Source organism: Pygocentrus nattereri, chromosome 25 (assembly GCF_015220715.1).
Source record: "Pygocentrus nattereri isolate fPygNat1 chromosome 25, fPygNat1.pri, whole genome shotgun sequence".
NCBI lineage: Eukaryota > Metazoa > Chordata > Actinopteri > Characiformes > Serrasalmidae > Pygocentrus > Pygocentrus nattereri.
Window position 1 is genome coordinate 320850 of NC_051235.1, and position 22747 is coordinate 343596.

At 38.3% G+C, this 22747-nt stretch overlaps 1 protein-coding gene across 1 annotated transcript; it reads right to left on the reverse strand.

The window, feature by feature from the left end:
- Nucleotides 1-5897: 5897 nt before the first annotated feature.
- On the reverse strand, nt 5898-17423 carry zgc:153665 (uncharacterized protein LOC768299 homolog). Its single transcript, XM_037534692.1, has 4 exons — nt 17225-17423; nt 8160-8327; nt 7191-7310; nt 5898-6631 (listed from the first exon to the last, which is right to left on the reverse strand). The coding sequence occupies exons 1-4, from the start codon at nt 17306-17308 to the stop codon at nt 6557-6559; spliced, it is 447 nt and encodes a 148-aa protein (XP_037390589.1). The 5' UTR covers nt 17309-17423; the 3' UTR covers nt 5898-6556.
- Between the last annotated feature and the right edge of the window lie 5324 nt (nt 17424-22747).

The following is a 22747-nucleotide window of genomic DNA, read 5'->3' on the forward strand; positions in this document are numbered from 1 at the left end:
TACACTGTGTGTGAGGGTCTGATTGCAGACGTACGTGGTTAATGTAAAGCACAGTGCAGATCACAGTCAGTACATTTAGCTACATCTGGAACCTTCATTACACACAAATCCTCACAGATAATCAATCAAACTGATAAACATATTTAAATAGATTTAGGAAATAGGTTTTGGCCATTTTCAAACGTTGCAAAAATATATTTGATAAATACAACCCCATTTAAAAAGGTTGGAACGCTATGCAAAATGTAAATAAAAACAAATTATCAACATTAGAAATTCTTTAGGAAATCATGGACACTGTGTCCTCCAGGCTGAAGACCACTCAGCCTGTTATCAGTGCTCAGTTCTAAAGCCAGTATTCATGATGGTTTAGGGGCATTAGTGCTCATGGCCTGGGTGACCTGCTCAGACGACGTCTTCTTCAGGGAAGGCCTTGATTATTTCAGCAAGCCAACATGGTTTCCATGATTCGCACATCATTGCATTCTATTTTTATTTACATTTATTTACACACACAAATGGGGTTGTAATTTTGAGATATTAGGTAATTCTGAGAGGTCAATTATATTTATTTAACCTCTATATATTTAATTGTATTTCACACCGTGTGGGCAGTGTTCTAAAACTTCACCCCTGACCTCGAGAGATTGTGAGTTTGAACCCCAGTAATGCCACAGCTGTCCACATCTGGAAACCTGAAATAGGGGGGAAATTCCCGGCTAGAGTAGAACACAAATTCCACACTGTTCACTGTGAAAACGCTGAGAATCTGCAAGCGTGAGCTGGAAAAACGTCTGACTGAAGTAAGAAACTTGAGTTGGTTGAACTGTGGAGGCTTCAAGTTGAGGTAACTGAAGAAAAGCAGTGCATTCAGTTACTTTAGCATCTTAGTTTGAGCTTTTATTTAAACTTACACATAAATAGTAACTGAACTAATTTGCTTCATGCAGTGACTGTAACGTCCTGTCCTGCTCTGCCTTTGTTTACATTCCCTGGTGTGTCTATCCATGCACTTGCATTGTTGTGTTGGTCTTTGTCTCCACCCCGTCCTGCCTCCTTCTCATTTGTCTCACCTGTGTGTTGTCTGTAGCTCCACCCCGTCATTAGCCCCAGGTGTTCCTTGTCTCCCGTGCGTTGTCTTGCTTTGTTGGCCATTTGTAGGTTTTCCTGTTCTAGCTTGTGTTTTTTTAAGTTTAGTTCTGTTTCTTTCCTGTTTGTGGTTTGTTGTTCCACCATGGACGTTTCTACGCTGCTCACCTCAAATCCAAAGTCCTGAAATCAGATTCAAATAAAGCAACTAGCACTCCAGCCTCATTGCCCCCGACGTTACAGGAACAGTATGTTACAGTACATCTGTTCTTGTAACATGCATAATGTTCACGCTATTTAAATAGTTTATTATGCAGTAAATTAAGCTCAGAACCAACTATTAGTGTGGAAATAAACGGAACGTCTGAGCCTCTTGAAAAGCGTTAAACTCAGAAAAGTTATGGCCGTTAAACAAGAAATATTGTAGATTCTGCTGTTTGTGTTTCACCATTAAAACCTAATCAGGTTTGTGACACTGACCATGTTTAGGCCTGTCAGACGGGTTTTACTCTGACCTCTTCCAGTGAAGCGAGTTCCTGCAGCTCGAGTGCGGTCATTAAAGCAAAAGAGGGACACGCCACCAAATAAACAAGACTCGAGAAATTATACTGAAATTTCAAAGACTCTGTTTTTCACTCAGACTGTTGTGCTGATATTAGACTTTGCAGTGAGTTAGACTACATGCTTAAAAAGATGGTTCTCCAGCGGTTCCTTAGCAAAGACAAGGATCCTTTATAGAACCATGACCATTTAAAGAACCATCTGCATGCTTAAAGGTTTCCTTGCGTGGTGATGGTTTTCTTCAGATTGTTGGAGAATCTGTTTATATGGTTCTACAAAGCACCAGAAAGGGTTCTGCTATTGTTGCAAGCTTGATATCATACCAGTAGAATGACCCTTTTGGTGCTGTGTAGAACTATTGTTTTTACTAAAGAACCCTTGAGGAACTGGCTTTTTTAAGAGTGCAGATATTGAACTAGATTTCCACAGCGTTCTCAGAGCCACTGTCCATATTTTACTGAAATAACCCAGAATCCTTCACAGCTCAGAGCGGTTTGGTGTGAAACAGTTCAGACGTCTTTACAGTGGTGGTGATGGGAACCAGGCGTCGCCATGACTACAACACAGATATAGACACTTTATTTACCATCCAGAACCACCAGAGAACCTACACGAGTCTTCTGAGCTTATATGGAATGTTGATGATGGAAAACAGTGGAAAATCTGGAATAATGAGTTTTCTTTGGGGACTATTTTGCCACACAGCGCCCTGCATGTCTCCCTCCACCATGAATGGAGTTGAAGTTCTCTAAACTCTCATAAAACAGCGTCTCAGTCATCAGGCAGTGAATTCAGAACCAGTTCATGTAGGAACTTTCTGTGAGGAGCTTTTAGAGGGACGTCTGGTTCCCATCACCACCACCGTGAGGAGCTTTTAGAGGGACGTCTGGTTCCCATCACCACCACTGTGAACGGTTCTGACTCGGTCAGTTTATCTAGAACCTAATGTTTCTCACCAAACTGCTCAGAATTGCATTTTAATGTTTTAATAGTCACTGCAGTACCGAGTGAGTGGAGTGTTCCTCGCTGTTCTGCTGGAGAACATTCCTGTGTGTCAGTGTTTGTGTGTGTGTCTGAAAGCTCTCACGCACACATCTTCAATCTTATCCTTTAAATTCCACCAGATTGGCTATTTTTACCCCCCAGGTCTGAAGGGCCACATAGGCTCACTGATAATGTGAGTGTGAGCACAGCTGCAGTGCAGCACAGCGCCCCCTCCTGACTAACACACAGCACTACCTGTCTCAGGGGGGCAGTGTGAAAGAGCTGATGGAGCTGATTTGATTTCAGTTACTGGGTGTAAATTCTTTTACATGCACTTTATAATCAGCAGTCGTATTACAGAAACTTCTTAACTCTGAACTCTGGTCAGTTTGGTCTCCATGGCAACTGAATTTAGTTCAGTATCTGTTCCAGATTATCAGCTCCTCCCTTCCTCATCTCATCATTAACTCCAGATCAGAAAACACAGACATCCTGACCAGACTAAACCTCCTAAGTCCTGTCCTAACTTCAGGATGAACCCCAGCAGGGTCCTGACTTCTGTTTAAGGCCCGTTTCTCTGGTTCTGAGGCGGCTGAGTCAGGCAGCGTAGTTCACTACCAGCATAATGAGCTCCATTTATTTCTACTGTAAAACGCTGTATTGACCAAATATCCAATCCAGTTTAGACGCTGTTTCAGTTGTTACGCACCTTCTTGTTATATGAGCTGTGTTTTTCCAAGTATACAACAGCCCACATGTCCGGCTGGACACTGAAGGACGACTGACTGCCGAGCCCTCCTGCTGCCCACTTCAGACCAGCTGCCCACGCCCAGCTACCACCACCTGCCTTGGACTAGCTGCCCACCCTACACTGATGTTCTCATGGACTCACAGCTATTACTACTACTAACACTACTGCTATTAATATTAGTAGTATAATAACTTGTAGTTAGTCTGACCAGAGGAGGACGGGTCCCCCCTGGTGAGCCTGGTTCCTCCCAAGGTTTCTTCCTCAGTTCTGAGGGAGGTTCTCCTGGCCACCGTCGCCCCTGGCTTGCCCACCTGGGGGTTTTACATTCCTGTTAAAACTCTGTCTTTTCTGGAATTCTGTGAAGCTGCTTTGTGACAACATCAGTTGTAAAAAGCACCACAAATAAATTTGATTTGTTTGGCTGTGAGTCATAACTGTGTTCAATGGTGGTGGGAGAGAGGTGAGCAGGCAAGCAGACAGGCAGGCAAGCAGGCAGGCAGGCAGGCAGGCAGGCAAGCAGGCAGGCAGGCAAGCAAAGAGGCAGGCAAGCAGGCAGGCAGGCAAGCAAAGAGGCAGGCAAGCAGGCAGGCAAGCAGGCAGGCAGGCAAGCAAAGAGGCAGGCAAGCAGGCAAGCAAAGAGGTAGGCAGGCAGACAGGCAGGCAGACAGGCAGACAGGTAGGCAGACAGGTAGGCAGGCAGACAGGCAGGCAGACAGGCAGGCAGACAGATGTTACACAGTGGTTTAAAGGTTCAAAGCAACCAAAAAGGCAAGATGACAAAAGAGGCTGAATCTGTAGAAGGTTAAGCGTTAAGCAGGAAACTTTAAACAAGCACGAGCGGTAAAAGCTGTTCCCAGCGTCCTCCATGTCTACCTGTGCTTTAGGAAGACGCCATCTTCACTTTTCTTTTCTCAAGGAGAAGAAATTTAAACACAAATCTTGCTCCTACATCTCCGGCCCCTTATAGCAACCGCGTGGAGCGTACTAACAGAAAGAATCCATAACAGTGGAGACAATTGCTCGATTATAAGACATTATCTAAGATATTCAATTCTCATTCTAACTCTAAGGTCAAGTAGAGTGCACATGAATATCAGTGTATGTGATGCAAATGAAGCTTGATTTAGTCTCTTGGCTGCGAGCGTCCACTAAGAGGCATATCCTGCTGACCAGCCTTTGTAGCTGGTTTGTCTTGGTCTGGAGTCGGACACTACGGACTAGACCTTTGGAATCATGGATGACTTCCATGACTCTTGCCATTATTCATGAGCCTTGAGGTGAGAGAGAGAGAGAGGGGAGAGAGAGAGGGAGAGAGAGAGAGAGAGAGAGAGAGAGAGAGAGAGAGAGGGGAGAGAGAGAGGGAGAGAGAGAGAGAGAGAGAGAGAGGGGAGAGAGAGAGAGAGAGAGAGAGGAGAGAGAGAGAGAGAGAGAGAGAGAGAGAGAGGGGAGAGAGAGAGAGAGAGGGGAGAGAGAGAGAGAGAGAGAGAGAGAGAGAGAGAGAGGGGAGAGAGAGAAGGAGAGAGAGAGGGGAGAGAGAGAGGGGAGAGAGAGAGAGAGGGGAGAGAGAGAGAGAGAGAGAGAGAGAGGGGAGAGAGAGAAGGAGAGAGAGAGGGGAGAGAGAGAGAAAGAGAGTGAGAGAGAGAGGGGAGAGAGAGAGAGAGAGAGAGAGAGAGAGGGGAGAGAGAGAAGGAGAGAGAGAGAGAGAGAGAGAGGGGGGGTGATTGAGAGAAAGAGAGTGAGAGAGAGAGGGGGGGGGTGAGGGAGAGAAAGAGTGAGAGAGAGAAGGGGGGCGTGAGGGAGAGAAAGAGAGTGAGAGAGAGAGGGGGGTGAGGGAGAGAAAGAGAGTGAGAGAGAGAGAGAGAGAGAGAGAGAGAGAGAGGGGGGAGAGAGAGAGGGAGAGAGAGAGAGGGGGGGGTGATTGAGAGAAAGAGAGTGAGAGAGAGAGAGGGGGGGTGAGGGAGAGAAAGAGAGTGAGAGAGAGAGAGAGAGAGAGAGAGAGAGAGGGGAGAGAGAGAGGGAGAGAGAGAGGGGGGGGTGATTGAGAGAAAGAGAGTGAGAGAGAGAGAGGGGGGTGAGGGAGAGAAAGAGAGTGAGAGAGAGAGAGAGAGAGAGAGTGAGGGGGGGTGAGGGAGAGAAAGAGAGTGAGAGAGAGAGGGGGGGTGAGGGAGAGAAAGAGAGTGAGAGAGAGAGAGAGAGGGGGGGGGGGGTGAGGGAGAGAAAGAGAGTGAGAGAGGGGGGGGGGGGGGGGGTGAGGGAGAGACCCACCCAGGGTGACATTCCACAGCTATAAACAGGAACACACGGAGTCATTAAATCAGCCACACCTGAGAACCGCCTCCACCTCCGCTGACAGACGCTCTGTTTTTAGGAGCAGACATGCTTGGAATTCCTGACTCCACCCTCTTTACAGAGAACATTCTCAACTGTTCTACACGGTCCACACAGGAACCTGCGGATAATGATCATCACTCACAGCCGATCAGTTCAATAACACAACAAACTCCAGCGTCTCCACCGTCCACTTCATCAGACTTTACCACTGTACTTCAGGATTAGCAGTTCAGAGAGCAGCAGATTACACACCTGGACACAGCACCCCCCAACACTGACCCAGCAAATACACAAATAAACTGAATCTACAGAACATATTATCACAGATTATCACAGATTATCACAAATTATCACAGATTATCACAAATTATCACAGATGATCACAGATTATCACAGATTATCCCAAATTATCACAAATTATCACAGATTATCATAAATTATCATACATCATCACATATTATCACAGATTATCACAAATTATCACAGATGATCACAGATTATCACAGATTATCCCAAATTATCACAAATTATCACAGATTATCATAAATTATCATACATCATCACATATTATCACAGATTATCACAGATTATCACAAATTATCACAGATTATCAAAGATTATCACAAATTATCACAAATTATCACAGATTATCACAAATTATCATACATCATCACAAATTATAACACATTATCACAAATTATCACAGATTATCATACATCATCCACCATTGATCACCACAGATATTTAAACATTCTTACAGACATCTGTCAGATAATAGATGCTGATCCACGCGTGCAGCAGCTCCATTAGTGAGAAAGATGTTTACACTGTTTCTCTGCATTAGAACAACTTCCACCGCAAAGCTGAGAAAACAGTGTGAATAACGTACAGCACAAACGCCACGTAGGAGAAGACCTGGAGAGAGAGACAGAGAGAGAGAGAGAGAGACAGAGGGAGAGAGAGAGAGAGAGAGAGACAGAGAGAGAGAGAGAGAGAGAGACAGAGGGAGAGAGAGAGAGAGAGAGACAGAGAGAGAGAGAGAGAGAGACAGAGGGAGAGAGAGAGAGAGAGAGACAGAGAGAGAGAGAGAGAGAGAGAGAGAAAGACAGAGAGAGAGAGACAGAGAGAGAGAGAGATACAGGGAGAGAGAGAGAGAGAGAGAGAGAGAGAGAGAGAGAGAGAGAGAGAGAGAGAGAGAACTAGGATTAGGGTTGACTGTTTGCCATTGCTGGTCTCCACCCAGATCACTGCCCTCCAGCTCTACCTGGTTTTTACTCTCCTCAGACAGATTTTAAATCACAGAGACTTTTATTTTGGAAAACAAACTAAGACCCATATGGTAAAGAGCTGAGAGTGAAACATGGTGTCGATATTCAGTGATCTTAGAGAAGGAGGTGCCGACTGGATTAGATTAGCGCTGCAACAGTCAGCTAAGCTAGCTAACGGTCAGCTAATGCTGAGAACAGGTCTTTACCACGGCGGCGATGTCCAGTTTGTAGTTGTAGGTGGAGGCCGTGAGGAAGAGGGTGGTGTAGGCCAGCAGGACGGCAGCGCTGAGGTACAGTATGGACGCCAGAGCGTGATACCCCACGTCCTGCAACACCAGGAGCAGATATTACACACTAGCAATCACAGTCACAAGCAGAGTGAACTACACCACAGCGTAATAGTGTTACTGTCAGTGAAACGTCTGTCTCACTCTCGCGGTCCAGCGGCCAGCCAACTGACCGCAGGATTAATGGCTAACGCTGGCTAATCATCAGAGGGGGCACACAGACCTTTAACGTGAAGCTGAATGTAGTTCATTCAGTTACTCTGCACTGCTATGGGTTCTTTGAGGTTCTGTACATGGGAACAAATCATGCAGACCACCAACAGGACAAGGAGGTGGACCACTGATATCCAGGGGCTGTATGTGTTTGGGGGCAGGGCAATAGAGGGAGCTTTAAAGGAAGGGGCTTTAGAAGGAACACTGAAAGGAGGGGCTGTATGTGTTTGGGGGCGGGGTTGTAGGGAAGGAGGGGCTGAAGGGAGGGGCTGTAGGTGCAGCTCTGAAGGGAGGGACTGTACGCATTTGGGGGAGGGGCTGTATGCGTTTGGGGGAGGGGCTGTATGCATTTGGGGGAGGGGCTGTATGCATTTGGAGGAGGGGCTGTATGCGTTTGGGGGAGTGGCTGTATGCGTTTGGAGGAGGGGCTATATGCGTTTGGGGGAGGGGCTGTATGCATTTGGAGGAGGGGCTGTATGCGTTTGGAGGAGGGGCTATATGCATTTGGGGGAGGAGCTGTATGCATTTGGAGGAGGGGCTATATGCGTTTGGAGGAGGGGTTATATGCGTTTGGAGGAGGGGCTATATGCGTTTGGAGGAGGGGCTGTATGCATTTGGAGGAGGGGCTGTATGCGTTTGGGGCGGTTTCTCTGTGTAAATCTGGCTAAAACCCACCGCAGCAGCCCAGGACGCTCGGTTGTTGTGGAATCCACAGGCGAAGACCATCATCCAGATGAAGGTGATGACAAAGCAGAACAGAGACACGGTCATCACGTAGGCCTGAGGGTTATAGGGGTCGATGTAGGTGCAGGCCACCAGTATCCACACCAGACCACCAAACACCTGCACATACGTCCACAAACACATACGCTTACATACACACATATACACTTATATACACACATATACACTTACATACACACATATACACTTATATACACACACATACACTTACATACACACATATACACTTACATACACACATATACACTTATATACACACATATACACTTATATAAAGACATATACACTTACATACACACATATACACTTATATACACACATATACACTTATATAAAGACATATACACTTACATACACACATATACACTTACATACACACATATACACTTATATACACACATATACACTTATATAAACACATATACACTTATATAAACACATATACACACATATACACTTACATACACACATATACACTTATATAAACACATATACACTTATATAGACACATATACACACATATACACTTACATACACACATATACACTTATATAAACACATGTATATTTATATAAACACATATACACTTATATACACACATATACACTTATATACACACACATACACTTACATACACACATATACACTTATATAAACACATATACACGTACATACACACATATACACTTACATACACACATATACACTTATATACACACATATACACTTACATACACACATACACACTTATATACACATATACACATATATACACACATATACACTTATATAAACACATATACACTTATATACACACATATACACTTACATACAAACATATACACTTACATACACACATATGCACATACATACACACATATACACTTATATACACACACATATATACACTTACATACACACATATACACTTACATACACACATATACACTTATATACACACATATACACTTATATACACACATATACACTTATATACACTTATATACACACACATACACTTACATACACACATACATTTACATACACACACATACACTTACATACACACATATACACTTATATAAACACACATACACATACATACACACACATACACTTATATAAACACATATACACTTATATAAACACATATACACTTACATACACACATATACACTTACATACACACATATACACTTATATAAACACATATACACTTACATACACACATATACACTTACATACACACACATATACACTTACATACATACACATACACTTACATACACACACATGCACTTACATACACACATATACACTTATATACACACATATACACTTACATACACACATATACACTTATATACACACATATACACTTACATACACACATATACACTTATATAAACACATATACACTTATATACACACATATACACTTACATACACACATATACACTTACATACACACATATACACTTATATACATACACATACACTTACATACACACATACATTTACATACACACACATACACTTACATATACACATATACACTTATATGAACACATATACACTTATATAAACACATATACACTTACATACACACATATACACTTACATACACACATATACACTTATATATATACACATACACTTACATACACACATACATTTACATACACTTACATATACACATATACACTTACATACACACATATACACTTATATAAACACATATACACTTATATACACACATATACACTTACATACACACATATACACTTACATACACACATACACTTACATACACACACATACACTTATATACACACACATACACTTATATAAACACACATACACTTACATACACACATACACTTACATACACACACACATATACACTTACATACACACATATACACTTATATACACACACATACACTTATATACACACACATACACTTATATAAACACACATACACTTACATACACACATATACACTTACATACACACATATACACTTACAAACAAACATATACACTTACATACACACATTTATACTAATATACACACATATACACTTACATACACACATATACACTTATATACACACATATACACTTACATACACACATATACACTTATATAAACACATATACACTTACATACACACATATACATTTATATACACACATATACATTTACATACACACATATACACTTATATACAAACATATACACTTACATACACACATATACACTTACATACACACATATACACTTATATACACACATATACACTTACATACACACATATACACTTATATACACACATATACACTTACATACACACATATACACTTATATAAACACATATACACTTATATACACACATACATTTACATACACACACATACACTTACATAAACACATATCCTCTTACATACATACATTTACACTTATATAAACACATATACACTTATATACACACATATACACTTACATACACACATATACACTTACATACACACATATACACTTATATACACACACATACACTTACATACACACATATACACTTACATACACACATTTATACTAATATACACACACATACACTTATATAAACACATATACACTTATATAAACACATATACACTTACATACACACATATACACTTATATAAACACATATACACTTACATACACACATATACACTTACATACACACACATATACACTTACATACATACACATACACTTACATACACACACATGCACTTACATACACACATATACACTTATATACACACATATACACTTACATACACACATATACACTTACATAAACACATATACACTTACATACACACATATACACTTACATACACACACATATACACTTACATACATACACATACACTTACATACACACATATACACTTATATACACACATATACACTTATATACACACATATACACTTACATACACACATATACACTTATATAAACACACAAACACTACTATACACACATATACACTTACATACACACATATACACTTATATACACACATATACACTTACATACACACATATACACTTATATACACACACATACACTTACATACATACACATACACACACATACACTTACATACACACATATCCACTTATATAAACACACATACACATACATACACACACATACACTTATATAAACACATATACACACACATACACTTACATACACACATATACACTTACATACACACACACATATACACTTACATACACACATATACACTTATATACACACATACACTTATATAAACACACATACACTTACATACACACATATACACTTATATAAACACACAAACACTACTATACACACATATACACTTACATACACACATATACACTTATATACACACATATACACTTACATACACACATATACACTTATATACACACACATACACTTACATACATACACATACACTTACATACACACACATACACTTACATACACACATATCCACTTATATAAACACACATACACATACATACACACACATGCACTTATATAAACACATATACACTTACATAAACACATATACACTTACATACACACATATACACTTACATACACACATATACACTTATATACACACATATACACTTATATACACACATATACACTTATATACACTTATATACACACACATACACTTACATACACACATACATTTACATACACACACATACACTTACATACACACATATACACTTATATAAACACACATACACATACATACACACACATACACTTATATAAACACATATACACTTATATAAACACATATACACTTACATACACACATATACACTTACATACACACATATACACTTACATAAACACATATACACTTACATACACACATATACACTTACATACACACACATATACACTTACATACATACACATACACTTACATACACACATATACACTTATATACACACATATACACTTATATACACACATATACACTTACATACACACATATACACTTATATACACACATATACACTTATATAAACACATATACACTTATATACACACATATACACTTACATACACACATATACACTTACATACACACATATACACTTATATACACACATATACACTTACATACACACATATACACTTATATACATACACATACACTTACATACACACATACATTTACATACACACACATACACTTACATATACACATATACACTTACATACACACATATACACTTATATAAACACATATACACTTACATACACACATATACACTTACATACACACATTTATACTAATATACACACACATACACTTATATAAACACATATACACTTATATAAACACATATACACTTACATACACACATATACACTTATATAAACACATATACACTTACATACACACATATACACTTACATACACACACATATACACTTACATACATACACATACACTTACATACACACACATGCACTTACATACACACATATACACTTATATACACACATATACACTTACATACACACATATACACTTATATACACACATATACACTTACATACACACATATACACTTACATACACACACATATACACTTACATACATACACATACACTTACATACACACACATGCACTTACATACACACATATACACTTATATACACACATATACACTTACATACACACATATACACTTATATACACACATATACACTTACATACACACATATACACTTATATAAACACATATACACTTACATACACACATATACACTTATATACACACATATACACTTATATACACACATATACACTTACATACACACATATACACTTATATACATACACATACACTTACATACACACATACATTTACATACACACACATACACTTACATATACACATATACACTTACATACACACATATACACTTATATAAACATATATACACTTATATAAACACATATACACTTACATACACACATATACACTTACATACACACATATACACTTATATACACACATATACACTTATATACATACACATACACTTACATACACACATACATTTACATACACTTACATATACACATATACACTTACATACACACATATACACTTATATAAACACATATACACTTATATACACACATATACACTTACATACACACATATACACTTACATACACACATACACTTACATACACACACATACACTTATATACACACACATACACTTATATAAACACACATACACTTACATACACACATATACACTTACATACACACACATATACACTTACATACACACATATACACTTATATACACACACATACACTTATATACACACACATACACTTATATAAACACACATACACTTACATACACACATATACACTTACAAACAAACATATACACTTACATACACACATTTATACTAATATACACACATATACACTTACATACACACATATACACTTATATACACACATATACACTTATATACAAACATATACACTTACATACACATATACACTTATATACACACATATACACTTACATACACACATATACACTTATATACACACATATACACTTACATACACACATATACACTTATATAAACACATATACACTTATATACACACATACATTTACATACACACACATACACTTACATAAACACATATCCTCTTACATACATACATTTACACTTATATAAACACATATACACTTATATACACACATATACACTTACATACACACATATACACTTACATACACACATATACACTTATATACACACACATACACTTATATAAACACATATACACACACATACACTTACATACACACATATACACTTATATACACACACATACACTTACATAAACAAATATACACTTACATACACACATATACACTTATATAAACGCATATACACTTACATACACACATATACACTTACATACACACACACATATACACTTACATACACACATATACACTTATATACACACATACACTTATATAAACACACATACACTTACATACACACATATACACTTATATAATTACACAAACACTACTATACACACATATACACTTACATACACACATATACACTTATATACACACATATACACTTACATACACACATATACACTTATATACACACACATACACTTACATACATACACATACACTTACATACACACACATACACTTACATACACACATATACACTTACATACACACATATACACTTATATAAACACATATACACTTATATACCCACATATACACTTACATACACACATATACACTTACATACACACATATACACTTACAATCAAACATATACACTTACATACACACATTTACACTAATATGCACACATATACACTTACATACACACATATACACTTACAATCAAACATATACACTTACATACACACATTTACACTAATATACACACATATACACTTACATACACACATATACACTTATATACACACATATACACTTACATTTACACTCACACATTTACACTCACACTTCTACACTCACACTATTACACTCATATTTACACTCACATATTTACACTCACATATTTACACTCACACTGTTACACTCACATTTACATTCACACATTTATACTCACACTTTTACACTCACACTGTTACACTCACACTGTTACACTCACATTTACACTCACATATTTACACTCACACTTTTACACTCACACTGTTACACTCACACTATTACACTCACTTTTACACTCACACATTTACACTCACAGTTACACTCACACAGTTACACTCACACTGTTACACTCACATTTACACTCACATATTTACACTCACACTGTTACACTCACACTGTTACACTCACATTTACACTCACACATTTACACTCACACTGTTACACTCACACTGTTACACTCACACTGTTACACTCACATTTACACTCACATATTTTCACTCACATTTTTACACTCACACTGTTACACTCACATTTACACTCACACTGTTACACTCACACTGTTACACTCACACATTTACACTCACACTGTTACACTCACACTGTTACACTCACATTTACACTCACATATTTACACTCACACTTTTACACTCACAATGTTACACTCACACTATTACACTCACTTTTACACTCACACATTTACACTCACAGTTACACTCACACAGTTACACTCACACTGTTACACTCACATTTACACTCACATATTTACACTCACACTTTTACACTCACACAGTTACACTCACATTTACACTCACACATTTACACTCACACTGTTACACTCACACTGTTACACTCACACATTTACACTCACACTGTTACACTCACACTGTTACACTCACACAGTTACACTCACATTTACACTCACATATTTACACTCACACTTTTACACTCACACTGTTACACTCACATTTACACTCACACTGTTACACTCACACTGTTACACTCACACTGTTACACTCACATTTACACTCACACATTTACACTCACACATTTACACTCACACTGTTACACTCACATATTTACACTCACACTTTTACACTCACAGTTACACTCACACTATTACACTCACTTTTACACTCACACATTTACACTCACAGTTACACTCACACAGTTACACTCACACTGTTACACTCACATTTACACTCACACATTTACACTCACACTGTTACACTCACACTGTTACACTCACACATTTACACTCACACTGTTACACTCACACAGTTACACTCACACTGTTACACTCACATTTACACTCACATATTTACACTCACACTTTTACACTCACACTGTTACACTCACATTTACACTCACACTGTTACACTCACACTGTTACACTCACATTTACACTCACACATTTACACTCACGCATTTACACTCACGCATTAATCGTGAAAATGGTTCTATACGCAAAGGGTTCTTTAAGTGTTCATAGTTCCGCATAAAACCATTTTCTTTACTAAAGAACCCTTGAAGAACCATCTTTTTGAAGAGTGTACCAACAGAAGAACCATTTTTTGGTGATATATATCATCACTTTCAAAAAGGTTCTATATAGAACAAGACACACCACATACACAGCACTCTGAAGAACCATTTCAGCATGCAGAGAACCCTTTAATCACGCAGAGGGTTCTTTGAGTCTTCAGGGTTCCATATAAGCCATTTTCTTTACTAAAGAAAAGTAAGAACCATGTTTTTGGAGAATGTATTCACTGCAGCCTTTAACAATGCAGTGCCTAAAACAACAGAACAGTAGGAACGATAATAAGAAGAACATGCAAACGCATATTTTAGCGCTGAGCTAACTGTCAGGAACGCGTCTGACTGGTTTGGCTGTCAAAAACAATCTTGCAGCTTCACTGCGGCTGCGGTTCTCAGACCGTAATTAAACATAAAACCCACATCATTCCACGTCTTGTATGCCTTCACCCAGCCGGCCGCTCCAGGAAGCTCAGCCCGCCACACCTTTATGCCTAATTCAGCCCGAAAGCCAGGATGACTGACCGCAGCTCCAAGCCTCACATAACTAAACCGTAACTGCGGATTACGCATCACTGTTTAGTCAGTTAGTCTTAGATTAGTAAACAGCTCCACAGTCTGAGGAGCCAAACTGCGAACTCGAGGAGCCAGGATGCTGAACCTGCCGCTCCAGTTACGGTGGAACGGAAAATTCAAACAACAGGCCGCCGGAGAACAAAGCTAAGCCCACAGCCGTGAGGACATTCGGGCGTCTGGTTAGCATCGTGCCACCTGGCAGGGTATAATCTTCCACCATGAGCGCCGTTACGCACGCGACGCCACAGCGACGTCTTCAGTGTAGAAGAAAACAGGATAAATAACAAATGGCTGAGTTTATTTCCTCACCAGCTCAGGCAGGTAGAGCATGTCGGGGATGGAGCAGCAGATGCTCAGTCCAGAGGGCAGTCGGCCGATGTTTCCAGTGTCCATGCTGTCTCACAGTCTGAGTGACCAAACAGATCAGAATGAGGACGACAGCCTGAGAGACGGCTTAAAACACCCTGTCCTCTGATTTCCTGTAAAACCAGCTCCACCACTCACACACACACACACACACACTCTCACACTCACACACACTCTCACACTCACACACACACACTCTCAAACACACACACACTCTCAAACACACTCTTACACTCACACACACACACACACACACACACACACTCTCAAACACTCTCAAACACACTCACACACACTCTAACACTCACACACACACACTCTCAAACTCACACTCACACACACTCTCAAACTCACACACACACACTCTCAAACTCTCTCTCACACTCACACACACACACACTCTTAAACACAGGCTCACACTCACACACACTCTCACACACACTCTCAAACACACTCTCACACTCACACACACTCTCAAACTCACACACACTCTCAAACTCTCTCACACTCACACACACTCTCAAACTCTCACACACTTTTTTTTTTTTTTTTTCATTTATCATTTTATTTATTTGCTTCATTTTAGTTGCCATATTTATCCTTTTATGAAGTTTTCAGCTATTATTTCTTCCTTTCATGTTTTTCTTGTTTGTTTTTTTTCATCAATTCTTAATTCTTCTTTGAAGTCTTTCACTTTTCTTGTCATGTTTTGTTTCATTTTCCTCCAGAATTGGTTTTTGTTTTTCGAGGCTCTGTATAGCCTCGAGGGGGGGGATGTGAAGTGTATCAGGCTTGATAAAATGCTATATATGATATTGATGATATCGGCCTTTAATATACATCTCGCGGTTTGCTGTCTGAAAGTGTATCAGACGGCTCGCTGGGTCTCACTGGAGCTCAGGCTGAAAAAGGCTCTATGTGTGTGGATGGAGCCCGAGCGAGGGGGCCCTGGTTTCAGGTCCCAGGAGAGAGTTGGGCCTCTCTGTCTTTCTAGAAGCTGAGGCCATAATAACGAAAACCAGACGTAAGCCATACCATAAGATCTTTTCACGTGTGAAAGTACGGATTGTGCGGAAATTTTGTTTAAAAAGCTGAAGCATCTCGGACTTTGGGAGAGATTCCACACTGGGGCTCTGCCACAAGGGCTTTTAGGTCATCCCACCTACACAACGGAGAATAAACAACCATTTTAGCGTCACAAACTCGGCCGGTCTGCGATCTGGTTCTTCAGTCTTCTGCTTCCCGCTGGGGTCGCCGCCTTTGCCGGCTGTTTTTGGGCACTGATCTTGGCGCTGGTGGAGGCTGAGGTCTCCGTTTGGATCGCACCATGTGAATCTGATGTGGTTGTGCTTCCTGCACCTGCTGCTGTTTGCTTGTGTCGGTGGGGTGTCGACTGTCTCGGCTACATTGATTTTATTGTGGGGTGCCCGCCACAATAAAAGGGGGAGTAAAGAGAATAAAGGGAAAAAGAGAATAAAAGGGAAAAGAGAATAAAGGGAAAAAGAGAATAAAAGGGAAAAGAGAATAAAGGGAAAAGAGAATAAAGGGAAAAAGAGAATAAAGGGAAAAAGAGAATAAAAGGGAAAAGAGAATAAAGGGAAAGAGAATAAAGGGGAAAAGAGAATAAAGGGAAAAAGAGAATAAAGGGAAAAAGAGAATAAAGGGAAAGAGAATAAAGGGGAAAAGAGAATAAAGGGGGAAAGAGAATAAAAGGGAAAAGAGAATAAAGGGAAAGAGAATAAAGGGGAAAAGAGAATAAAGGGAAAGAGAATAAAGGGGAAAAGAGAATAAAGGGGAAAGAGAATAAAGGGGAAAAGTGAATAAAGGGGGAAAGAGAATAAAGGGAAAAAGAGAATAAAGGGGGAAAGAGAATAAAGGGAAAGAGAATAAAGGGAAAAGAGAATAAAGGGGAAAAGAGAATAAAGGGGAAAAGAGAATAAAGGGAAAAGAGAATAAAGGGAAAAAGAGAATAAAGGGAAAAAGAGAATAAAGGGAAAAGAGAATAAAGGGAAAAAGAGAATAAAGGGAAAGAGAATAAAGGGGAAAAAGAGAATAAAGGGGGAAAGAGAATAAAAGGGAAAAGAGAATAAAGGGAAAAAGAGAATAAAGGGAAAGAGAATAAAGGGGAAAAGAGAATAAAGGGGAAAAGAGAATAAAGGGGGAAAGAGAATAAAAGGGAAAAGAGAATAAAGGGGAAAAGAGAATAAAGGGGGAAAGAGAATAAAGGGAAAGAGAATAAAGGGGAAAAGAGAATAAAGGGGGAAAGAGAATAAAGGGAAAAAGAGAATAAAGGGGGAAAGAGAATAAAGGGAAAGAGAATAAAGGGAAAAGAGAATAAAGGGGAAAAGAGAATAAAGGGGAAAAGAGAATAAAGGGGGAAAGAGAATAAAGGGAAAGAGAATAAAGGGAAAAGAGAATAAAGGGGAAAAGAGAATAAAGGGAAAAAGAGAATAAAGGGAAAAAGAGAATAAAGGGGGAAAGAGAATAAAGGGAAAAGAGAATAAAGGGAAAAAGAGAATAAAGGGAAAGAGAATAAAGGGGAAAAAGAGAATAAAGGGGAAAAGAGAATAAAGGGAAAGAGAATAAAGGGGAAAAGAGAATAAAGGGGAAAAGAGAATAAAAGGGAAAAGAGAATAAAGGGGAAAAGAGAATAAAGGGGGAAAGAGAATAAAGGGGGAAAGAGAATAAAGGGGAAAAGAGAATAAAGGGGAAAAGAGAATAAAGGGGAAAAGAGAATAAAAGGGAAAAGAGAATAAAGGGAAAGAGAATAAAGGGGAAAAGAGAATAAAGGGAAAAGAGAATAAAGGGGGAAAAAGAATAAAGGGAAAATGAGAATAAAGGGGAAAAGAGAATAAAAGGGAAAAAGAGAATAAAGGGGAAAAGAGAATAAAGGGAAAGAGAATAAAGGGGAAAAGAGAATAAAGGGGGAAAGAGAATAAAGGGAAAGAGAATAAAGGGGAAAAGAGAATAAAGGGGGAAAGAGAATAAAGGGAAAAGAGAATAAAGGGGGAAAGAGAATAAAGGGAAAGAGAATAAAGGGAAAAGAGAATAAAGGGGAAAAGAGAATAAAGGGGAAAAGAGAATAAAGGGAAAAAGAGAATAAAGGGGGAAAGAGAATAAAGGGAAAAGAGAATAAAGGGAAAAAGAGAATAAAGGGAAAGAGAATAAAGGGGAAAAGAGAATAAAGGGGAAAAGAGAATAAAGGGAAAGAGAATAAAGGGAAAAGAGAATAAAGGGGGAAAGAGAATAAAGGGAAAAGAGAATAAAGGGAAAAAGAGAATAAAGGGAAAGAGAATAAAGGGGAAAAGAGAATAAAGGGAAAAAGAGAATAAAGGGAAAGAGAATAAAGGGGAAAAGAGAATAAAGGGGAAAGAGAATAAAGGGAAAAGAGAATAAAGGGAAAGAGAATAAAGGGGAAAAGAGAATAAAGGGAAAGAGAATAAAGGGGAAAAGAGAATAAAGGGGGAAAGAGAATAAAAGGGAAAAGAGAATAAAGTGAAAATGAGAATAAAGGGAAAAAGAGAATAAAGGGAAAGACAATAAAGGGAAAAGAGAATAAAGGGGAAAAGAGAATAAAGGGAAAGAGAATAAAGGGGAAAAGAGAATAAAGGGAAAAGAGAATAAAGGGAAAAGAGAATAAAGGGAAAAGAGAATAAAGGGGAAAAGAGAATAAAGGGGGAAAGAGAATAAAGGGAAAGAGAATAAAGGGAAAAAGAGAATAAAGGGGGAAAGAGAATAAAGGGAAAAGAGAATAAAGGGAAAAGAGAATAAAGGGAAAAGAGAATAAAGGGAAAAAGAGAATAAAGGGAAAAGAGAATAAAGGGGGAAAGAGAATAAAGGGGAAAAGAGAATAAAGGGAAAGAGAATAAAGGGGAAAAGAGAATAAAGGGAAAAGAGAATAAAGGGGGAAAGAGAATAAAGGGAAAGAGAATAAAGGGAAAAGAGAATAAAGGGAAAAGAGAATAAAGGGAAAGAGAATAAAGGGGGAAAGAGAATAAAGGGAAAAAGAGAATAAAGGGGGAAAGAGAATAAAGGGGAAAAGAGAATAAAGGGAAAGAGAATAAAGGGGAAAAGAGAATAAAGGGGAAAAGAGAATAAAGGGAAAAGAGAATAAAGGGGAAAAGAGAATAAAGGGAAAAGAGAATAAAGGGAAAAAGAGAATAAAGGGGGAAAGAGAATAAAGGGAAAAGAGAATAAAGGGAAAAGAGAATAAAGGGAAAAAGAGAATAAAGGGGGAAAGAGAATAAAGGGAAAAGAGAATAAAGGGAAAAGAGAATAAAGGGAAAAGAGAATAAAGGGGAAAAGAGAATAAAGGGGGAAAGAGAATAAAGGGAAAAGAGAATAAAGGGGGAAAGAGAATAAAGGGGAAAAGAGAATAAAGGGAAAAGAGAATAAAGGGAAAAGAGAATAAAGGGGGAAAGAGAATAAAGGGAAAGAGAATAAAGGGAAAAAGAGAATAAAGGGAAAGAGAATAAAGGGGAAAAAGAGAATAAAGGGAAAAAGAGAATAAAGGGAAAGAGAATAAAGGGGAAAAGAGAATAAAGGGGGAAAGAGAATAAAGGGAAAAGAGAATAAAGGGGAAAAGAGAATAAAGGGGAAAAGAGAATAAAGGGAAAGAGAATAAAGGGGAAAAGAGAATAAAGGGAAAGAGAATAAAGGGGAAAAGAGAATAAAGGGGGAAAGAGAATAAAAGGGAAAAGAGAATAAAGTGAAAATGAGAATAAAGGGAAAAAGAGAATAAAGGGAAAGACAATAAAGGGAAAAGAGAATAAAGGGGAAAAGAGAATAAAGGGAAAGAGAATAAAGGGGAAAAGAGAATAAAGGGAAAAAGAGAATAAAGGGAAAAGAGAATAAAGGGAAAAGAGAATAAAGGGAAAAGAGAATAAAGGGGAAAAGAGAATAAAGGGGGAAAGAGAATAAAGGGAAAGAGAATAAAGGGAAAAAGAGAATAAAGGGGGAAAGAGAATAAAGGGAAAAGAGAATAAAGGGAAAGAGAATAAAGGGAAAAGAGAATAAAGGGAAAGAGAATAAAGGGAAAAAGAGAATAAAGGGAAAAGAGAATAAAGGGAAAAGAGAATAAAGGGGGAAAGAGAATAAAGGGGAAAAGAGAATAAAGGGAAAGAGAATAAAGGGGAAAAGAGAATAAAGGGAAAAAGAGAATAAAGGGGGAAAGAGAATAAAGGGAAAGAGAATAAAGGGAAAAGAGAATAAAGGGAAAAGAGAATAAAGGGAAAGAGAATAAAGGGGAAAAGAGAATAAAGGGGGAAAGAGAATAAAGGGAAAAAGAGAATAAAGGGAAAAGAGAATAAAGGGGAAAAGAGAATAAAGGGGGAAAGAGAATAAAGGGAAAAAGAGAATAAAGGGGGAAAGAGAATAAAGGGAAAAGAGAATAAAGGGAAAAGAGAATAAAGGGAAAAGAGAATAAAGGGGAAAAGAGAATAAAGGGGGAAAGAGAATAAAGGGAAA